This window comes from Vicugna pacos, chromosome 21 (assembly GCF_048564905.1).
Source record: "Vicugna pacos chromosome 21, VicPac4, whole genome shotgun sequence".
Classification (NCBI taxonomy): Eukaryota; Metazoa; Chordata; class Mammalia; order Artiodactyla; family Camelidae; genus Vicugna; species Vicugna pacos.
In genome coordinates this window covers 11,416,244-11,435,642 of record NC_133007.1, presented here as the reverse complement: position 1 = coordinate 11,435,642, position 19,399 = coordinate 11,416,244, and the positions used below count along the sequence as shown (strand labels likewise).

At 42.1% G+C, this 19,399-nt stretch overlaps 1 protein-coding gene across 6 annotated transcripts in view; it reads left to right on the top strand.

The window, feature by feature from the left end:
* RABGAP1L (RAB GTPase activating protein 1 like) overlaps positions 1-19,399 on the top strand; it is a 569,757-nt gene extending 550,358 nt beyond the window's left edge. For all 6 annotated transcript variants that reach the window (XM_031688779.2, XM_072946070.1, XM_006199603.4 and 3 more), the window contains 5 exons: positions 5,159-5,263; positions 7,593-7,676; positions 10,823-10,894; positions 12,955-13,152; positions 14,198-19,399. In XM_031688779.2, the coding sequence (XP_031544639.1) occupies positions 5,159-5,263; positions 7,593-7,676; positions 10,823-10,894; positions 12,955-13,152; positions 14,198-14,350 (612 nt within the window). In that variant the 3' untranslated portion in view covers positions 14,351-19,399. The remainder of the gene's footprint in view (positions 1-5,158; positions 5,264-7,592; positions 7,677-10,822; positions 10,895-12,954; positions 13,153-14,197) is intronic.

The window sequence follows — 19,399 nt, the reverse complement described above, 5'->3', positions numbered from 1 at the left end:
TAACGAGACCATAGTGGTGACTCAGGACAGAATGACATTTTGGGTTCCATGTTAGCTTTCCAAATGGCCTTGGCTGACACCCGATTCTGCCATTTTGAATACTTTATCCATCAGTAGTTTTCTTAAGATAAGTAGCCAAATGAAAACAGGTTTACATTAACTCTATTGTGGTAACCGTTCCATGATGCATGAATGTCAAATCATTATGTTGTCCACCTTAAATTTACACAGTGCTGCGTGTCAGTTATATCCCAGCAAAATGGGAAGGACGAAAAAGTTTTAAGCAGTTAGGCCCAGTGGGGATGCAGTGAAATAAGGCAGAGAGAGTTATAAATTGAAAATCATGTGGGAAATGTATTTGGTACATATCAAGCCTTTAAGAGGTTGCAAAAATAATGGATTAAATATTTACTGAGTATCCACTATGCACCAAGCAGGTTGTGTAAACGGTTCCTAAGCATTGTCTCATTTAATCTTCCTAATGACTCCATTAAGCAGGTATTTTAATCTTCCATTTTATAAATGAGGAAACTGACATATATACTCTGACTTGGAAAGCTATTCTAAAAAAAAATAGAGATTTGGTCAGAAATATATGTACAAAGTTGTTTACTGAGGTGTTACTTAAAAGAATTAAAAATAGAAATAATGTGTATGTCCAATAGAAGGAGAGAATGAAAGTATGTCTGTAAAATATCCTTTTGGAATCATTTTAAAAAACAATGGGAAGATGATGATATAATATTTTTTAAAACATTAAATTTATCTGTGTATAACATTTGCATCTAAATTACAAGGGATATGGGCTGGCATAGTGCCATCCCATAGGAAAGAAGGCTGGGTTATACCCTGATGGGAAAAAAGCCTACAAGGAAATATATCAAAATGTTACTGCTAAGTATCTCTGTGTGATAAGAGTAAATCGAATTTTTATATTCATCTTTATACTTTTATTTTTTCAATTCTTTATCTTTTAAGAAGATCGTAAATTTCTTAACCATGCTTGGTTAAGTAACAATATATCTTATAACTTTTTAAAGATCAGAAAAAAAATACATTATTTAAAAAACTGTTTCACCACCAAAAAAATCTATTTTGTGGATTGGTCTGGAATGATTATTAAGGAACTCCTGAAATAAGTGGTTACTGAGTCCCTGGGTCCCTCATGGAAATACGAGGCCAGTCCCTGAAGAAGAGATTCCTTCATTCCTTCATTTATACTTTCTCTTTTCTCTCTCTCTCTCTTTTTTTTTAATTGACATACAGTCAGTTCACAGTGTTGTGTCAATGTCTGGCGTACAGCACCATGCTTCAGTCATACATACACAGACATATGTTCCTTTTTGGATTCGTTTTCATTATGAGTTACTACAAGACGGTGAATATAGTTCCCTGTGCTGTACAGGAGAAACTTGTTGTTTGTCTGTTTTACATATAGTAGTTAGTATCTGCAAATCTCGAATTCCCAGTGTGTCCCTTCCCACCTGCTTTACCCCCTGGTGACCATGAGTTTGTTCTCTGCCTTTGAATCTGTCTCAGTTTTGTAGGTTCATTTGTGTCTTTTGTTTGTTTGTGTTTTTCTTTTTTTAGATTCCACGTGTAAGTGACAGCATACATTCTTCCTTCTCTTCCTGGCTTACCTCACTTAGAATGACGACCTCCAGTGTTCCTTCTCTTTTATTTCTACCCTCCGTACTTCTCTCTTTTTAAAAAAGTAGTTAAGACCTGGCTCCTGCCTGTTGAAGCTTATTATGAAGATGAAAGAGTGAAAATTGCTATTTCATGCACCTCCCGTCCTCACATCTGACTCTGCAGTTTCTGCAGAGGCGGGTTTATCTGCCCGTCACAACTGTCCCACGGTTCAGGTGTCCTGCCCCCGGCCCTCAAGGAAGGGCCTCACCTGAGGGCGGAAGGGCCGCTTCGCCCGCCTTCACCCAGTCTGCCCACGACTTCTCCGTTCCCAGTTTATCAAAATCAGATCTCTCGATTAAAATAGCAAAATGTTGGCAAACATTAAACAAACATGGAAGCAGACTGTATGTGAGACAATATGTAAAGCAAACAAGCACTAATTAGGGAAGAGGTACTTTGGAGAAGTAAGTGGTCTCTGACCCTTGCTGTTCAGCGCTGGCTTCAGGCTCCCTGGGCGCCAGCGGCTCGTCCCTTTTCTCTGGGACAGAGCCTTCTCTTCTGACAACTTGCCCTCCCTCAGACTCTTTAAGTAAGGACTCCTCAGGGTTTGGAAGTGAAAAAAGATACAACATCTCCATCACAGTCTCTGCTGCTCCCTGCTTCCAGGCCCTTCCTGTTCTTTTTCTTCCCACCGTTTCCCGCTGCAGCCGGGCCCCCCTCCTGACCACGCGGGGCGCGTGCAGCGTGAGGGGCACCGTCTTCTGTTCTGTTGTAAGTGGAACAGCTGGCTTGGCGACTTTGAGAAATCTCTTCTGAAAGCCCTCAGCCTTGATGTTGGAGCTCGGCCTTTCTGAGCAGGTTCTCCATTGGCTCATGACTTAATCACAAACTGCAGTGCGTGTTTCTCTCGTGTGAGTGTCATGGCAGTGTTAGGAAGCAGAAGTTTTCATATCAGTAAGGCATTATAAGATGTCGGTAAGTGATGAGAAGGCAGTAATGACAGTGGCCTCCTCCGTCTCATCAAATTACCGTGAGGGTTTTATAATTTGAGTTCCAGGATGGAATTTGAGGATCTAATCTGTTTAGTATTATGTTCCTGGAGAGTCCGGTAACATTAAAGATGATTTCTACTCAAGTGAGGTAGAGAGGTTGCCTGTACAGAGACCCAGAAGCCCATTTTTAGAAGGAGAACCAGGTTGATTCAGATCTGGTTCTGTTTTGATGAGCGAAAGAATTACTCCGACTTCGCTGGTCAGCCTGGAGGAGAAATTCCGGGGGCTCCTTCCTGGGACTCCTCCGATGCGGGACCCACGTGGACCCATGTCTGCAGATGCTGGAAACAGAGACAGAAGAAGTTTGCCCTACCGTGGCTGAGTAAAGCATGAGCAACAGAAAATGTATAAATAAAACTAATAGGTCCTCTCATCATAAATACTCAAGTGTTTGTTAAAAATGTTTTAAGGGAAGTGAGGTTTTTTTCCTCTTTTTTTTTTTTTGTTTTTTACAGACATTTCTAAAACTATACAACACCTAGACGCTTTCTAGAATCCCAGAAGCTTGTTACTGAATGTCAGGATGGCATCGACTGTTCAGAAGCTTACAGAAGGCTCATAGTTTGGGTGAATCTCTCCTCAAGACCAAACTTAGAGAACTTTTGTTTCGGAGTGTCATGATGTGTATTAGAAAAGGACTGTTCTCTTCAAAAAATGGAAATTGCTGAGGGTGCGCCAAGGGGAGGTTAAATTGCAGCCTTCTTTTTTAGCAGGGCTGTTGCTCAGATGTTCTGGGGTGGAACTTTAACCAGGGGGCTGCCGTTACAGGGGGACAGGCTTGGTAAGATTTTTAAGAACACTGAAGCCGTCAGGACAGCTGCTCTTGGTTCGCCACACGAAGACCGTCCGTGAGAGACTCTGGGGAGGATCTCCCACTCCGTGAGTGACTTGTCATCTTGCTTGACGCTCTGGAGTTCGCAGTTTTGGGGTTCCATCATCTACAGTTTATTAAAACTTGACTTGCAACATGTTGCGTTTTTTGATGCCCACCTCTACTTTTAGGGTGCCTTTTTGCTGTGTAGATTTACTCCCTAAAATCTAACGTATCGGACCAAAGTTTAGAGTCTTTAAAAGGGACTTTTTCACTCTCACTACCCGACGGTTCCAAAGTATCTGAAAGCAGAGCTCTGAGCACTGGGATGTGGGGTCTCAGGAGCTGAAAGACAGAACAGGGAAGCTCGAATGCAGTTTCTCTGCCAGGACTCAGCAGACTGCGCTGGCCTGGCCATCTGGACACGCGGGACATACGGCGAAACACAGACAGAAGGCCACCTGGCCAGTTTTCACAACTACTTGGACAGCGTTTTGCTGCTGTCGGCCAGGGATGGCTTCTTCAGATAGCTGCCTCTCCTGTGTCACTAGTTTCCCTGCTGAACTCATCTGGGCCCCCTCTGCCCGGTCTCCTTCTCCGTGACTTGGAGAAGCACATCCCTTCACCCACTGAATAGCTGTGGTGCACCTGCTCTGTGCCCAGGACTGGGGGTATGATACAGCGATGAACAAAGGAGAGAGGGTTCTTGCCCCCCAGAGCTTGAAGTTGAGTGGGCAAGGCAAATAAATCGCGCAGTGTGTCATTACAGATCGTGTTATCAAGGGAAATCTGAGTGTAGATGGGGTGGGGGACTGACATAGATGGGGTGAGTGGGACGGGGCTCAGACCGCGCTGCACTGCAGAAGTGAACTTGAAGTGTGAGGTAAGGGCCCTCAAGTGTGACACGCTCACGAGTTAATAACTAAGTTGCACACACGAGTGCTTCCGTAGTGAATTTTGGTTCTGTATCCAAATTATGAGCAGAGTACTCTTTCCTAACTTTTCTTGGCCATTCTGGGAATCTGGTCTTTTCTGCCTGGATTCCTGGGACATCCTTCAGTTTTCCTCATGGCTGGCTGTCTCATGCGTCTTTTGGTCTTAATTTCTCCTTACTGTTCTCACTGCTGTTGTGAGCAGCCCGATGGGCCAGGTAACCTCAGCTGGTCTTAGAATCTTCTCACCTAACTGTGGTCCATGGTCACCCTCTGCTTGTCTTCTCTGAACCCACCCTATGCACCACCAGTCAGAAGCTTCCATATGAGGCTCCACCCCATCATCCAGTCCGTCACACAGTCTCAGAGTGAGAGCTGTTGTGACTTCTGAGAAGGTGGAGGAAGCCTTTAGAAGGAGCCCGGGCTCTGGTGCCACTTGAATCTGAATCAAGATCGAGGCTCTGATCTTAGACATGTTTCCCAGCCAGGTTATTTAATCTCTCCAAACCTCCTGACCGTTATCTGGGAAATAATTTTTGTCGTGAGGATTAGCATGATGTGTGCCAAGTGCCCAGTACCTCATTGGCATTCAGTGAAAGCAGCCACCCCCTGGGGGAGCGAGAGGGAGAAAGGCTTCTGGGAATGTTGGGACAGTAAGAGCCGGAGGTCGGGGAGCGTGTGCACACACTTCCTTCACCTTCTTTACGGTTGCCATGCGCTCTGGTTTGCAGGCAGAGGACAAGGCAGACGTGCTGAATAAGGAGCTCCTCTTGACCAAGCAGAGGCTGGTGGAGACTGAGGAAGAGAAGAGGAAGCAAGAGGAGGAGACGGCGCAGGTAACAGGCTCGTCTTTATGCAGGTGGATCGGTGCGCGATGCCGATTAATACTATACACAAGAAGTACAGTTAAATTCATTCTAAACCAAGGGTGATGTTGAAGCCGTACACGTGAGTAGCACTGAGTCATTTCTCTGGAAGAGTATTCGAAGAGGAGGCAGCATTTCTACCCTTGAACAGGTTTTAGGAATTTGCCTTTACTGAGATGTCTCAGCAAGAGTGTTAAATTTTCTCTAAGTTTAGGAACTCGGAATCGTGATCCAGGAGCTTTGACAGATCTGCAGATTTCGTGTCGTATCTCCAAGATAACTGACTTCCCTGAAGTGGTTTCTGAGGGTTGTTAACTGAAAGCCTGCACAGATCTCTGCTGCGCGTTGCCTCCGTCAGTCCCATTTAATTTCCCTGATTCATGCCTTAGAAGAGGGAGCATCGTCGCTCCTGGCAGAGCGCTCCAGTCTTACTCTCTGGGAGAATAAAAAGAACGTCTTGGGGACCAGCGTTGGAGTTAGCACCTACAGTCTTCAGGTGGCATGTGAGGCTGGTCAGCTGGAGGACTCTGCCATTGCCAAGGAGCCCGAGAGGTGACAGGAGGGGGCTCTGGGCCCAAGGAGTCCAAGCTTCCCGCTTCCCTGAGGAGGAGCGGGCCGCCTCGCCCGTGCTCTCCATCTCAGCCAGCCGGGGCCCGGCATGATCAGCTCATTTACTTTAATGAGTTTCATTCAGAGACATCAATATTACTAAATATAAAACAGAACGCAGTGCATTTCAAAGACCGACATCCAAGCAACCAGGAAAAGTTCCCATAATGTTACCAGTGAAGAGAGGTGTCGTTTAGCACCTTCCGGGGTTTATAAAAAGTATCCCATGATTTTTATTTATTTATTCTTTTGAAAAATGATGAAATGAGTCTTGGCGATTACCCAGGATCAAGATTATTTTCTTTTTACGTACTCAAAAATTTTCAGGGGCTGATTATCCAGTTTGCTCCAGGTCCTCTGAGGGTTTTGCTTGTTTCTTTACGTCCTGCTTTTTTGGGGCCCGCTTCAGTACTTTAGGTAAAGAATGAAGCTATTAGCAAATGAAATTAATCCATGCTTCACACCCCCACCCCCGTCCTGTGTGTGTGTGTGTGTGTGTGTTTATGTATGTGTGTATATCCTGTTTCAATTGTTGTGGTTCCCTTTTGAGATAGAGATAATTCTCCTCATTTATCAGATGAGTAAACCACAGCTTACAGAAATTAAGTGAATCTGCTCAAAGCCCCAGCTAAGTCTGCCCTGAGTCAGTGGGGCCTTATCTCAGGAGGCGGGGAGGGTATGGTTGACATCCTTGAACTATGTGAGACAGAGAACAGAGATCAATACAAACAACTAAGTTTGAATCAGTATAACCTACAAATTGCTCTTAGAATTGTAGAATGTAGCAAACATGAAGGGATTCAGAAATCTAATAATCAAAAGACCACGTGTAAATTGCAGTAATTTGTGAATCTGTGTGGAGTATACGCCAGTCATCATCTGAGACGCTGCAGAGCAGAAATCCCCTGGGTTTTTTTTCCTGATTATTTAAAGATTAACCAGAGTTCTGTTTGTTTGGTCAACAACTTGGGAGAATTGAATCCTTTCTTTTTTATCTGGTGGCCCCTGAGCTTTTTTATTGCCTTAACCTTTTTCTATACCTAGAATTCTAGAGCTGCCAGACCACAGAAATAACTGTGGTTTTCAGTTTAGCATTTATAATTTAGTATATCTGTGCCTGTACCAAGTACCTGCATTATGTGTTCTTCGAAAGTCGCTGTTTTTTAAGTCCCTGAATCTCCTCACCTCGAGTTCTTATCTTCCTCCATCCTTTTCTGACTTCAGTCCCCAAAGCCTCCTGTTCCTGCCCCCAGAGATGTAACAGCAGTGTCCATAGGGGACCATGAAGAAGGTGGCCCCACATCTTATCTCAGTAATTTATCACAGAGCATCAGAGTATGTGCCATGTTGCCCTGATGTTTTGTTTTAGACTCTCACAAGGATGAAGACAGCTTCTGAGTGGACACTCATGCAACCATGTAGTTATGAAGCAGTAAGCATAAGCAGTTTTACAGTAGGATTGCTCACGTGTCTTACACATTATAGGAAAGAAAGAAAAAAGTAAGATTTCTGTATCTCTGGAGATGATTATGTTTTCCAGATGATCAACACGCATCTTCAGTGGGAAAACTATACAGTTGAGTTGTTTACATTGTTGACTGTGAATCAGGCAGAGTTGAATATGGATGTGCGTGGAAATTTATTAAGATTTTGACTGGGTCTTGGTGTTTCTCATTCTTACTCTTTCTAGCTAAAAGAAGTCTTCAGGAAACAGCTAGAGAAGGCAGAATATGAAATAAAGAAGACCACGGCGATCATTGCTGAGTATAAGCAGGTAATGTGCCGCTGTGGGCTTTGTCGCTATGAAAGTAATTGTTTTGCTGTTTTTCTTTGGGGAGATGTTGCTTGTTTGTTTTCAGAGGTTCCAGAACGGTGACTGCACTGCGCTGAATAAATCTGTTGGCTTATTTTCTCCTCTGAAAGAGACAGGGGTTGGACATGCTCGCTGATAACACGGAAAGTTTAACTGAGCAAAGCAATCTGCTGGTTATTTACAGTGTGTGATAGATTTAGAGGAACAAGGGATCTTATTACCACTGGGATCCTGTCTCTGCCCTACTCAGAAGCTAATTTCCAACAGATCACACTAGTAATATTTGCCACTTTCCCAAGGGACTAAAGTTTAGTGATTGTATTAAATGGCGAAAGCTAGGAGATCCCAGTGTCCTTTGCTGTCACAGCAGAGAACATGGGATCCCTTTTCCCCTCGTGGCCATATGGCCTCACCCGACAGAGGCCAGTGCTAGTAAGATACCCCCTGTTGTGAACCTTAAAGTGATCTTTCAATGGGGGCTTCCTCTCCTTGAGGATGCTTCTGGTCCCAACACCGGAGGGTCCCAGAAAGCCCTCATTCCAGCTCCAGTGGTGTCCTCCTGTCCCTGCCAGCCATGCTGGGACATGTCTGTGACTACTCTTGTTGCTCAAGACCCTAACCGGACTGTTCAAGTTCCAGTTTTCTAGAATTATTAAGGCGCCGTATGCTTCCTACTGATCCAGAAATTTCCCTGGGGTCTCCTGCCTCACAGAGGGGTTCAAAGTCTAATGCTTACTTTAAAAAAAAGTATATATATGTTTTTCTGCTTATAAATGAAACTTATGTTCCTTGTGGAAAATTAACAAAGTGCAGAAAAGCACAAAGAAAAGAAATCTCCCTTAATCTTGCCAACTAGGAATAATCATAATATACTGAGGATGCACTGTTCCTATGTAAATATTGTCAACAATGCTGTTCGTGCTTTTTGGGGAACTGGCTCATTTTGTATGTTATGAACCTCTTTCCATAAGGATTCTGTCCCTTTATGGAAGATTGCTTAGAAATAATGCTTCAGAGCTGTCTTACTCTCTTTTATGATAATTGATACACGTGTATTTAATGCCTGCTACATGTGAGGCTTGGTACTTTGGGGGAAAAGGTGAATTCATTCAGTTTCTCTCCTCTGAAAGCTAATCTTGGAATGGGGAGGTGAATCCTGCCCATAAATAAGAGAAAAGGGAATTTATTATATGTGGGAAATGAGGAATCCCTTCCTGAAAGAAGGGGTGATTTGGGTTGTGCTTCAAAGATGAGGTGAGGTTGGGGATCTGGAGATGGAGGAGGAGAGGGTGGAAAGGGGGAAAGAGCATGCGCCAAGGCATGGGAGGCAGGCTAGCGACAGGCAGTTTCGTGTGGCAAGAGTTTTGAGTACAGAGGTGACTTGGAGCCCAGCTCAAGGAAGGTCTTCAGGGAGAGGCTGAGGGGCCTGGATTTTATTCCGGAGGAAAGTGGCATGACCAGGGACATATAACTGGCACTCTGTCCCAGTGAGAAGCAGGGACTCAAGTGGGGAGATGCAAAGACACAGAGCAGCAAGGGGCCCACAGCAGAGTCCAGGTGAGAAAAAATAGGGCCCTGAAGTCAAATAAGTAGTAATGAAAGCGGAGGAGCAGGAGACACAAGAGTCATTTCTCTGTTAGAGAAGGGAAAGTACTGAAAGCGATCCTGGGGTTTTGAATTTGGGTAACGAGGAGAAGGGGTGGTCAGGCATCAGCCAGCACAAGTAACGTTGAAGGCCGCGTGCCGGGGAACTCGCCGTCCTGGCTGGTGCGTGTTTTCCAGCAGCCCCCGGGGGCCGTGGGTGGCCGCCAGACGCAGCACCGCCCAGGTAGCAGTCCTTGGAACTGCTCTTGGATGTTGTCTGGCAAGCACTTCAAGTAATGTAAAAGGCAGCAGACCCATCTCTTTAAAGAGAATTAAACATAAAACATAATCTAAGTGCATTTTGTAGTTGGAATTAGCAATTATTGACTAGATTTCGGAATGTTTGGGTTCACTTAAAAGGGTATATGGTTTGCAGTCTCTTCCTTTTAACACCAGCCAGTACAGTCCTATTTAGTGTTTCCAGGCTCCGAGCTGGAGACACTGGAGACAGCTCAGCAAGTAGCCCCTGGTCCCTAGAACTATTTCCCAGTAGACTGGGATTTTTCTTTAATGATCGTCTTGATAATAAGAGATAGACCTTTTATGATTTTAGTCCAGATTGTACTTAAAATTTGACATCTTTTAACTTTTTTATTCCCTTTTCCAAAATAAAAGATTCTTGTTTCACTCAAGTTTAGCAAGCCTTGAACTTAGGTATTTTTTTTAAAAACATTTTTTAGGGGCTTTGAAAGCAGTCTTTTCTTACCGGTTCTTGATACTTGTTAGCACCTTAATTTCAGAGCCAATAGTGATGAGATGCTGTTAAGTGAGCACCATCAGCCAGGCGCGGTACTGAGCCCTTTATGTATCGTTTTCCCATTGGTTAGCGCAGCACAGCGCTTTTCAGTCACGAGCAAACTGAGGCTTAGAAAGATTAGTGAATGTGCCTGAGGACCCAGGGCACAATGCTAGAAAGTAACAGGGCTGGACTTCAGGCTTTTCATGTTACGCTGTGTTGCCAAACCACTTGAATACAGTTTTAAGTCTTCATTATTTTCTGGTCATTCTAACTTTCTAAAAATTCACTCTGCCACTTCCTAGGGAAACTTTTGTAGCTGACAACAGAAACTCTGTAGCTGTAGACAGGAGATATTTCTAGTTCAGAATTCTTTTCATCAGGCTCCTAGCATAGTACCTTGCCCAAAGTAGATATTCTGCAAAGATTCTATAGATTGATCCCAAAGTGAGGACAAGAGCTCACTGGAACCAGTCACGAAGGCTAGTGACAGAAGGAAATCAAATCTACCCCGTGTGTTTTTCCTGCTGGTGGAGACAGAGGTGTGCTTTACACGTGGAACGCTCTCAGGCTTCCTGCTGCTCACTGCAGGAGTGACTGGCATTTGCTGTGCTTCTTACTTGCAGAATTTCTCCTAGCATCAGAGACGCTAGAGTAATATGGAAGTGGGTTGCACGCCACAAGAGCCGTTCTATTTCTAGTAAAGAAACTCTTTTCTTCCCCTTAGATCTGTTCCCAGTTGAGTACCAGACTGGAGAAACAGCAAGCAGCCAGCAAGGAGGAGCTGGAGGTGGTAAAGGTGAGGAAGAATGAAACAGGTCTGTGATACGGTGTCTTGCATTCACATAGTCTTACGTGAGTCCCCGAGAGGAGGACCCCCAATATGTGCTGCCTGCCCCATAGCAGGGCAGCCTGCAGACACGGCCCCACCTCACCTTTGCCTTAAAGGATTTAGAAATTAAGAACTGGGGTGTGAGCCAGATGAAAGTTTGTGTTCCCGTACATCGTATGGGCTGTGGGAGACAGGCAACAGGGAAGGAGGTAGGATTTCAGCCTTGTCCCAAGAGGCCCTTGAGCTTTCTTGAATGTTGGAAACCTGGGAACCCTCAGCAGCCTGCATGCATCCCCGCTGTGCCTGGATTGACATGACTTCAGCGTGCAACCCGGTAGCATCACTCCATCGCTCTCTTAAAAAGTCAGCACCACTGGCAGCATAGAACTCGGCTGGGGAAAACGCGTTGGGTAACTGCTTCTTCCGCCACATTTTTAGAAATTTGTTTTTAAAGAAAACCTGCAGCATTTATTGATATGCTGCCCCCTGGTGGTAAAACTCCTTATGTCGCTTTTCTATTTGAAAAAGGCGATTGCTTATTCTGTAGAGAGACAGCAATAAACCAAAAGGATTGGTATTCTTAAGAAGCAGTGTTGGCACAGCCAACTCTGGGACCAGGGCTACAGAAACCTGTATATTCAGGTTTATACTAGTAAATAAATGCGTTCTAGGCACTTGAGCATTTCATTTAACAACTTAACAAGTGATTTAACCTCTCTCGGGTTTATTTTGCATTCTGTAAAATAGAGTATTACCTCCCTCATAAGGTCATTTTGAAGGTTATATATGATAATGTTCATAAAATGCTTAGTTTGGTACTTGGCACACAGTAAATGCATAATAAATACATATTTTTTATAAGTTACAACCTGAACATCTGAGCCATGTAAACCTTGCTCTGAGAAGGGGACTTCTCAGGATTCAGGTCTGGGAGACAGGCTTGCACATGTCAGAGCAAGAATTTAACGACCAGCTGACTATGGAGCGAAGGAGAAGTCAATGGAGAGATGACACCAGAGTCTTGAGGCCCGAATGGTGTAATAATGAACAGTGACATAGAAGTGGGGAGAGCTCTGTGTGTGTGAAGAGAGGGGTGTACTTACGGTTGTAGACACACTGAGCTTGTAATGGTAGGACATCAGAATAGAAACATTCTGTAATATTTCTTATCTCTAAACCCTTTGGAGGTATTTTAAGAAAACAGTAGCCCTCTTGTCTAGAAAAGAGTTGCTGCTGTTCAGTGCTGTGTGCCTGATGGGAGATCCAAGCATGTGGCAGAGTTTTTACTTTTATTATCTTGAACAATATAATGATCATCTTTGCTTAAAGCCGAACAAAAGGACTTCTACTTTATTTGTTGCAAGGGTAGATTTAGGTTAGTCATAATGACCTTCCTCAGTCCACCACAGGCAAGTTACTTAAACTCTTAAGTTTCTTCATTTAAAAAATGGGCGTGATAATAGTACATAATCATACAGTTGCTCTAGGATTAAATGAGATAATGCACGTGGAGCATTTGGCATGGGGCTTAGCATCTAGTAAGAATAATGCAAGTTTCTTTCGTACACCACAAGGAACTATGTTCAGTATTTTGTAACAACCTTTAATGGAAAATATGAAAACGAATATGTGTATATATATGCATGACTGAGACATTGTGCTGTACACTAGAGGTAGACACATTGTAATTAACTGTACTTCAAGTAAAGAAAAAGAAAAAGAAAGAATAATGGTGGTATAAAATTTCTAGAACAGACTTCAAAGAAAGGCTGTAACACTTTCTATTCCCAGGGTTTCTGTGGAGACACTTTAAGAAAAAGGTGCACCTGTCTTGGATAGTTGGGTTTTGTGCCGACTATAACCATTTTGGCTGTACCACGACAAGAAGAATAATTACCTTCATAAATGGGCCTGCATCTGTTGACAACAAGCAGTGTCTAAATAAAAATCATATCGTATCATTTCAGGAAGTGATTCATGCTGTGAAATACAGTCTGATGTTGGTTCTCTCTCTGAAATAATTTCAGGGCAAGATGATGGCATGCAAACACTGCAGTGACATTTTCAGCAAGGAGGGTGCTTTGAAAGTAGCGACCATAAGCAGAGAGGACCAGGGAAGTGAATCGGATGATGAGAAGGACTCTCTTAAGAAGCAGCTGAGGGAGATGGAGCTGGAATTGGCACAAACCAAACTGCAGCTGGTAGAGGCCAAGTGTAAAATCCAGGTTGGTGGTTGGACAAAAGATCAATAAGAAAAAAATGAGCAGCGAGTGGTCTGGGGTAGGCTAGTGCCATAGGATACACCTGTCGAGCTCAGAATCACAGGATGCTACCGTGTATGACGAGGACATTTTCTGCCCACTAACGAGTCCTGCAGAGCTGCATTTCGTGGCATCATTTTTAAACACTGATATAAACAAACACATACTTTTAAACAATTTAATAATTAAGATTATGTCTTGTGAGAACTTAAGCGTATGCTGTTTTAGTTTACCCTGAGACTTTTCTTTTGCCTCGGTCCTTTCTCATTGCTCCCTTTGGCAGCTGAGCCTGAAAGTTGAAAGAGCAGACCCCTTCTGTGACCTCCCCCCGACCTCGGAATGTTGGCTGACTCCCATTCTCTCCTGTGGAGCTTCTTTTCATCTTTACCTGATTTTGCCAAATCCCTTTCCCCATAATCTCTTTCCATATTGGAGGACGATGGAATTAGAAAAACACTCCTGGCTTCTGAGGGACTGTTCCCCTTTCCTCTTTATCAGTGACACTTCCCCTCAGCGGTGTCCTGCCTGGGGTGGCACCAGCTGCGCTCCCGTAATGACCCTTAACTGCTCCTGTGCTGGACCTTACACGTTCTCAGGGGCAGAGGCTCGTGTGTTTGGAACTCATGCTTGCTCACACTATCAGTAAAAATTCATTCCATCCACACGTTTATGTTCATTTGTGGTTCTAAACCCGTTATCTCAGGTTGCACCCTAAACCTAGATTTGGGCCTAAACTGCAGGGGGAAGAAATGGTAAAATGAGGTTTCATCTTACTGTTCACAGAAAGCAAAGATTCTGGGTTTTTGTGGTAACTTTTAACTGTACACTTTTTTTTTTTTTTTTTTTTTTTTTTTACATTAAGAAGCCAACTAAATCTCTCCTGGGTTTTGTAGGAAGAAAACCATGGCTGTAGAGAGACCGGTGGATTCCAAAAAGCTATAAGCTAATCTTTTTTTTTGGCAGAGAGATAACATTTATGTAACTCAGATGATTTTCTTTCTTTAATTAGGAACTTGAACATCAGAGAGGAGCCCTTATGAATGAAATCCAAGCTGCAAAAAACTCTTGGTTTAGCAAAACCCTGAACTCGATCAAAACGGCCACGGGCACGCAGCCGCTGCAGGTGCCACAGGCCGCCCAGCCGCCCAAGGAGAGCACATAGTTCCCGCCTCGCCCGAGCACAAGAGCACAAGAATCAGAGCGCCGGAAGCCCAGGAGGCTTGTCCCTGGCGTCCCTTTGAAGGGAAGTAAAGGAGGCCAGAAAGCAAGCCAGACTCTTTCAGTAACTCTCACTCTTTCTCGTATGACACTTTTCAAAGGGATGTTCTTTAAACTAAGCTGATTTATGTTGAATACCTGTCTCTGAGCTTCTTCATGGAAGGCCATGTTCAGATCCATCATAGTATTATTATACATCATTTTCTATGCCTGATGTTTGGTTGGAAATCAGTAATTCAGAACTAAACACTTTTTACTTAGAACTAATTACCCATAATTATTTTTATCTTAGCATAAAAATGGAGGTGTCTTTTATTCCAAGGTTGAAGTGATAGGGAGATATTTGTCACAGAAAAAAAAAAAAGATTGAAACCTAAACCTCTTAACTTTTCAGGATTTATTTAGATAAAGCACACTGTGGGGCCAGTCGTGACCCCTGTCAGGCAGGTTTCTTCCTGAAAGTGATTCCCTGGATAGTGATGATCCCATTTAAAAGAAAGAACAGACTTGGGATTGAACAATTCCCAAAGAGAATGAGTTTATTTTTGTTTTCTGTTGGGGAGATCTGGAGATGAAGTGCCAAGAACCGTGGAATTAGATAGGCTATTGAGAACACCAACCAGATAAAAGGAACTGATTTTCATAAACGCAGGATGAAATAAATCCTTTGGGGCCTGGTATTCTAACAGGTCGTCTTAAGAACTCCACACAGGAACTGTAAGTTCCCAAGTATGAAAGCTGTGACTTCCGGCAAACAGAGTCAGGAGTGGACTCTGTGTGTTGCATCTTTAGGGAACCTTCACCAGAGAAGCCTAGAAAGACCCAGGAACAGCCATTGTGCTTAGACTGGAATATAGGACCAGAGACAGAGTATTTCATTTAATGTTGACATATACTTGCTAAAGAAACACTAATATACCGTAACTTTGTTAAAGTTATGAAGTGGGAAACAGAGGTCAGCTTCATATCATCTTAGTTTAATGTTAGGCAAGTTTTTCTGATTTCTGTAGCTTCCTAAAAATGTGCCCTTGGTACCCCTAGATGAAGAGATGCAAATGCATTTGTAACATTTTTGATTGCATATAAAACCTTTATAGAAATACTTATCTCATGGAAAGGTAAAGCTATTGTTTAAAAGTTGATGGAAATATTTTTTTCAATTATATTTAACATGTCTTTATAAATAGTCCCTGCAGGAAATCCTTTGGTAAGGGAAAAACTAATTTTCCCATTTTTTTTAAGCTACAACGGAGGCCTTTGGTCCTTTTACGCCAACCAAACTGCTGTCGGCTGTGTACAGTAACATTTGTTGACATTCATCCTTAGCTTCATTGTTGAACATGTTCTTTGCAAGGATCTTAAACTCTGTATTGCCAATGCGATTCTCATCTGTGCCATACGTTGCAGTTAAAAGTAACACCTTCTTGGAAGTAAAAATCATATAAGGGCCATCTCTGCTCCGGAGCATGCACGGAGCATGCACTACAGGTTGCTTATGGTGGGTCCTTTCCTCTGAGATGATCATTAAACTCTCAAAGTGAAGTCCCGCTCGTGGGTATGTGTTCATATCATCTACAGCTGTAAACCTGATGTGGTTGTTTGTTATCCTTCATTACACTCATCAAATAACACTTTTCTTACAGAATTCTATTTTTTTTTTGTCCTGACATTTTCATCATAGTTTTCATTTCCTTTCACCCAATAGGAAAACAACTCAGCATTCTGAGTATCTGTGTTGACTTTAACATTCCCTCTGTGGTGGTTTACAAAATTCTTTTTTTTTTTTTCTTGTGAAATATAATGACTGGAAAATTGCATCTTGGTACTTGTTTCTGTAAATCACTTAGTATAATTTGTTAGCTTTACTGGTACTTCATGCTTTGATCTCAAGAAGCCTTGTACAAGTTGCCTTATCAAATGGCTAGCTAAATTAAAGATGTTCTTTTGTGTTTTGTGAATCTCATAATTCTACTGTACAGAGCTCTTTTTACATTTCACAGAATGCCTAAATTGCCTAATTTCCCTTGAATGGTAATTGAGAGAGAAATAGGATGGCTCTGGGTCCAGCCCTTACCTGTAGACCTGGCTCAGTTTCATAGCCCCTTACCTTTTTTTCTTTAAACAAAATCACCAGGTACATATATTTCAGACATTTAATAAATCTTTTGCATTGCTTTAAACTTTTTAAAAAGATTATAATGGCCATCTATAGAGTTTTTTCCTTCTCCAGTTCCATATCATATGTAGGTATGTGTATTGGTACCATAGTCTAAACTATCCCTCACTGCAATGCCTTTTGGGTGAGTAGCAATAGCAAATACAGAACGAAAGAAAATTCAAAAGTTGGTATATGGTATTTTTCATACAATGTTATAATAGCGCTGTCCCAAACCACATGTCCATCACCGTGTATGGTTTGAAAACGCATCCGACCATTAAGTAACAGCTAGTTTTAATTTCTCTTATCTTGAAATATATTTGAGAATTGCTTCTTTTTTCTTGATTCCTTTTAGAAAGAGAGCGACCAGCCCAAATATCCAGAAAATTTTCAAATATTCTAGAGTGTTTTTAATCTTTTTCTAGGATACACTGCATCAACATTCCTCCAAAAATCCAACATTTGCAACATTCTGAAAAGTGATAATTTCTCTTTTCATTAAATTCTGCAGAATAAATTAAGGGAATGAAATTCAAGTTGATAATTCAGTCATTACCTTTTATATCTTGAGAATCTTAACACATTCCTTAAAGCTGAAAGAAACCAAGCTGAATTTTGCAGTGCATATGTTTGCTGGCTTCCCACATCCTGAGCCATGGCACAATTTATATTTAGTTACATATAATTTAATGCAAAGAAGTTCTCAATTACCTAAAGTTCTGTACACGAGTGCCTATCAGAAACACTAACAGGAATGTCATACAGGCCTATGGCCTGCCTTTCCAAGCGACTAGTCTCTCTCCTCCCCTCTCCCAGCTATGGAGTTAGTAATTTCTTCTTCATTGGCTTTCTTAGATTTCCATAAGAAAGTAGAAAAGTAATCTTTGTACTGATGTTGGGATATTTAATAGTATTTATCTTGTTTAATTGTTTTAAAAAATTTCATTCTCTTATACTATGTATTTATATTTATTTTTCCCAAACCTTTACTCCATTTTCTTAAAATATTTTCCAGTTAAGAACTAGTGGCTTCATTTTCTGGCTAAAGTGAGAAAAAGAAGAGACTACACAATTTAGGGCATGAGAGATGAGAGATCCTGAGAGGAGGTGGTTAGTTACTGAGGATGAGAATCACAGATGTAACTAACGGAGGGGTTTGAGTTTTTCTTTTTCTTTAGCTGAAATGAGCTACTATTTCTTTAGCTACTATTTTGCTAAGGTGGTTGTCTGGTTTCGGGACCCTTTTAGAGAAAAAAGGAGCTTTTAAAAAGTTAAATACCTTGTTTGTTTTATCTCTCTGAAAAAGAACTCAATTACTTAGTAAGGTGATTCTATTGTATAACTTACTCTTTAAAAAAAACTGCTCTAAAATAGCTCCGATTCTCTTGCTTCAATTACAAGTAAACGAGAGCATGGGCAAGCTCTGTTGTTCGATTTGAATGCTGTGAGATTTGTGTGTGTGTGTGTGTGTGGTTGGTATAATTTTATATGGAGTATCCCTGCCTGTTTTGTATACCCAGGTACCATGCAACTGAATACGCACATGGCGATCAGACAGAAGGCCAGACAACAGCTCAGTGGCCTGTGTTTCCTGCTACCAGATACAAAACTCCTTCTAGTTGCCATGCTGATGGTCAGACGGAAGTGGAACTGCTCCAGAACATCCTTCCTCTCTCATCGTGGCTTCCATACGACACAGGCAAAGCCCTTACCTTAGGAATTTCCTTATCTTTCAAAAGCTACCAAAACGAATACTTCGGTGTGGGCTGCACCTCAGTAGGAGATGATCTTGCACAGCAAGGAGGAAAGTGGGAATTTACGAGTAGCTTGGTGACTACAGTCAGCTGTCAGGCGTTCCCTTCTCAGCTTCCATCTAAAAGACCATGTGTCAAGCTTATCTACAGATGAATTTGCTGCCTGCGAATTCATCACCATGTCCCACTCTCCCCACCTCCACCTCTGGTTTATCATTAGTGGTATTCTGAAAACTTTTAAGAAAAAAGAATCAAGAATCATTGAGTAGAAAATGAACATTTTAAGTTACTTTCTGTCTCATTGGCAATAAGTTAACACATAAAATCTTTTCTGTTAAAACGTAACTTTTAATAACTATATGTTATATATGGAATTAAATATAGGAAACTGAATGATAAGGACATAAATGCATCAAGACTCTGGTGTCAGAAAAGCACAAGGATAAAGCCTGGAAATGGTCCCAGAATCCAAGAGCCCAATAGCCTTTGCATCAGTTTTTCTATTTTTGGTATTTTGCATAATGTATGGATCCTTAGTTTGAATAAGGAAAAAAGTTTCTCAGCTCGTCCCACTTCCTTTCTTCCCACTCCTACCTTCCCCTTGCTGAGGAGGTAGTAGTAATTTTGTGCCACCTACTTTTATGAATTCTATGATTTTTCCCATGGCTTCTCCAAAGAAAACAGGTTCCAGGATAAAGGAGTTGATTAGCCCAAACAGTGCTAATTGACTACAGAAGAAATACTAGTGAGCAGCCTCTCTCCTCTATAAATACTGACCAATTAGATGTTTCCATAATTCCATGTATCATGTATAGTACACTCTATAAATGTAAATGTAATGCTTGTTCAGGAAAGTGCAATTTATTGTACATTGTCCCAACAAATGTTTACTTTTATAATTGTTATGAACTTGAATTGGGCTTTAGTATCTTGTTTTCCTGTGTGAATGAAGCCTTGTGAAACAAACAAATGCAACCAGGAAGGTGGCAAGGTGACTGTTTTCGTGAGCCGGTGATGTTTTCAATGCTTTCTGTCGCCCCTTTGGCCCCATTAAGCAGTAATAAACATTTGTTCTGAGGTC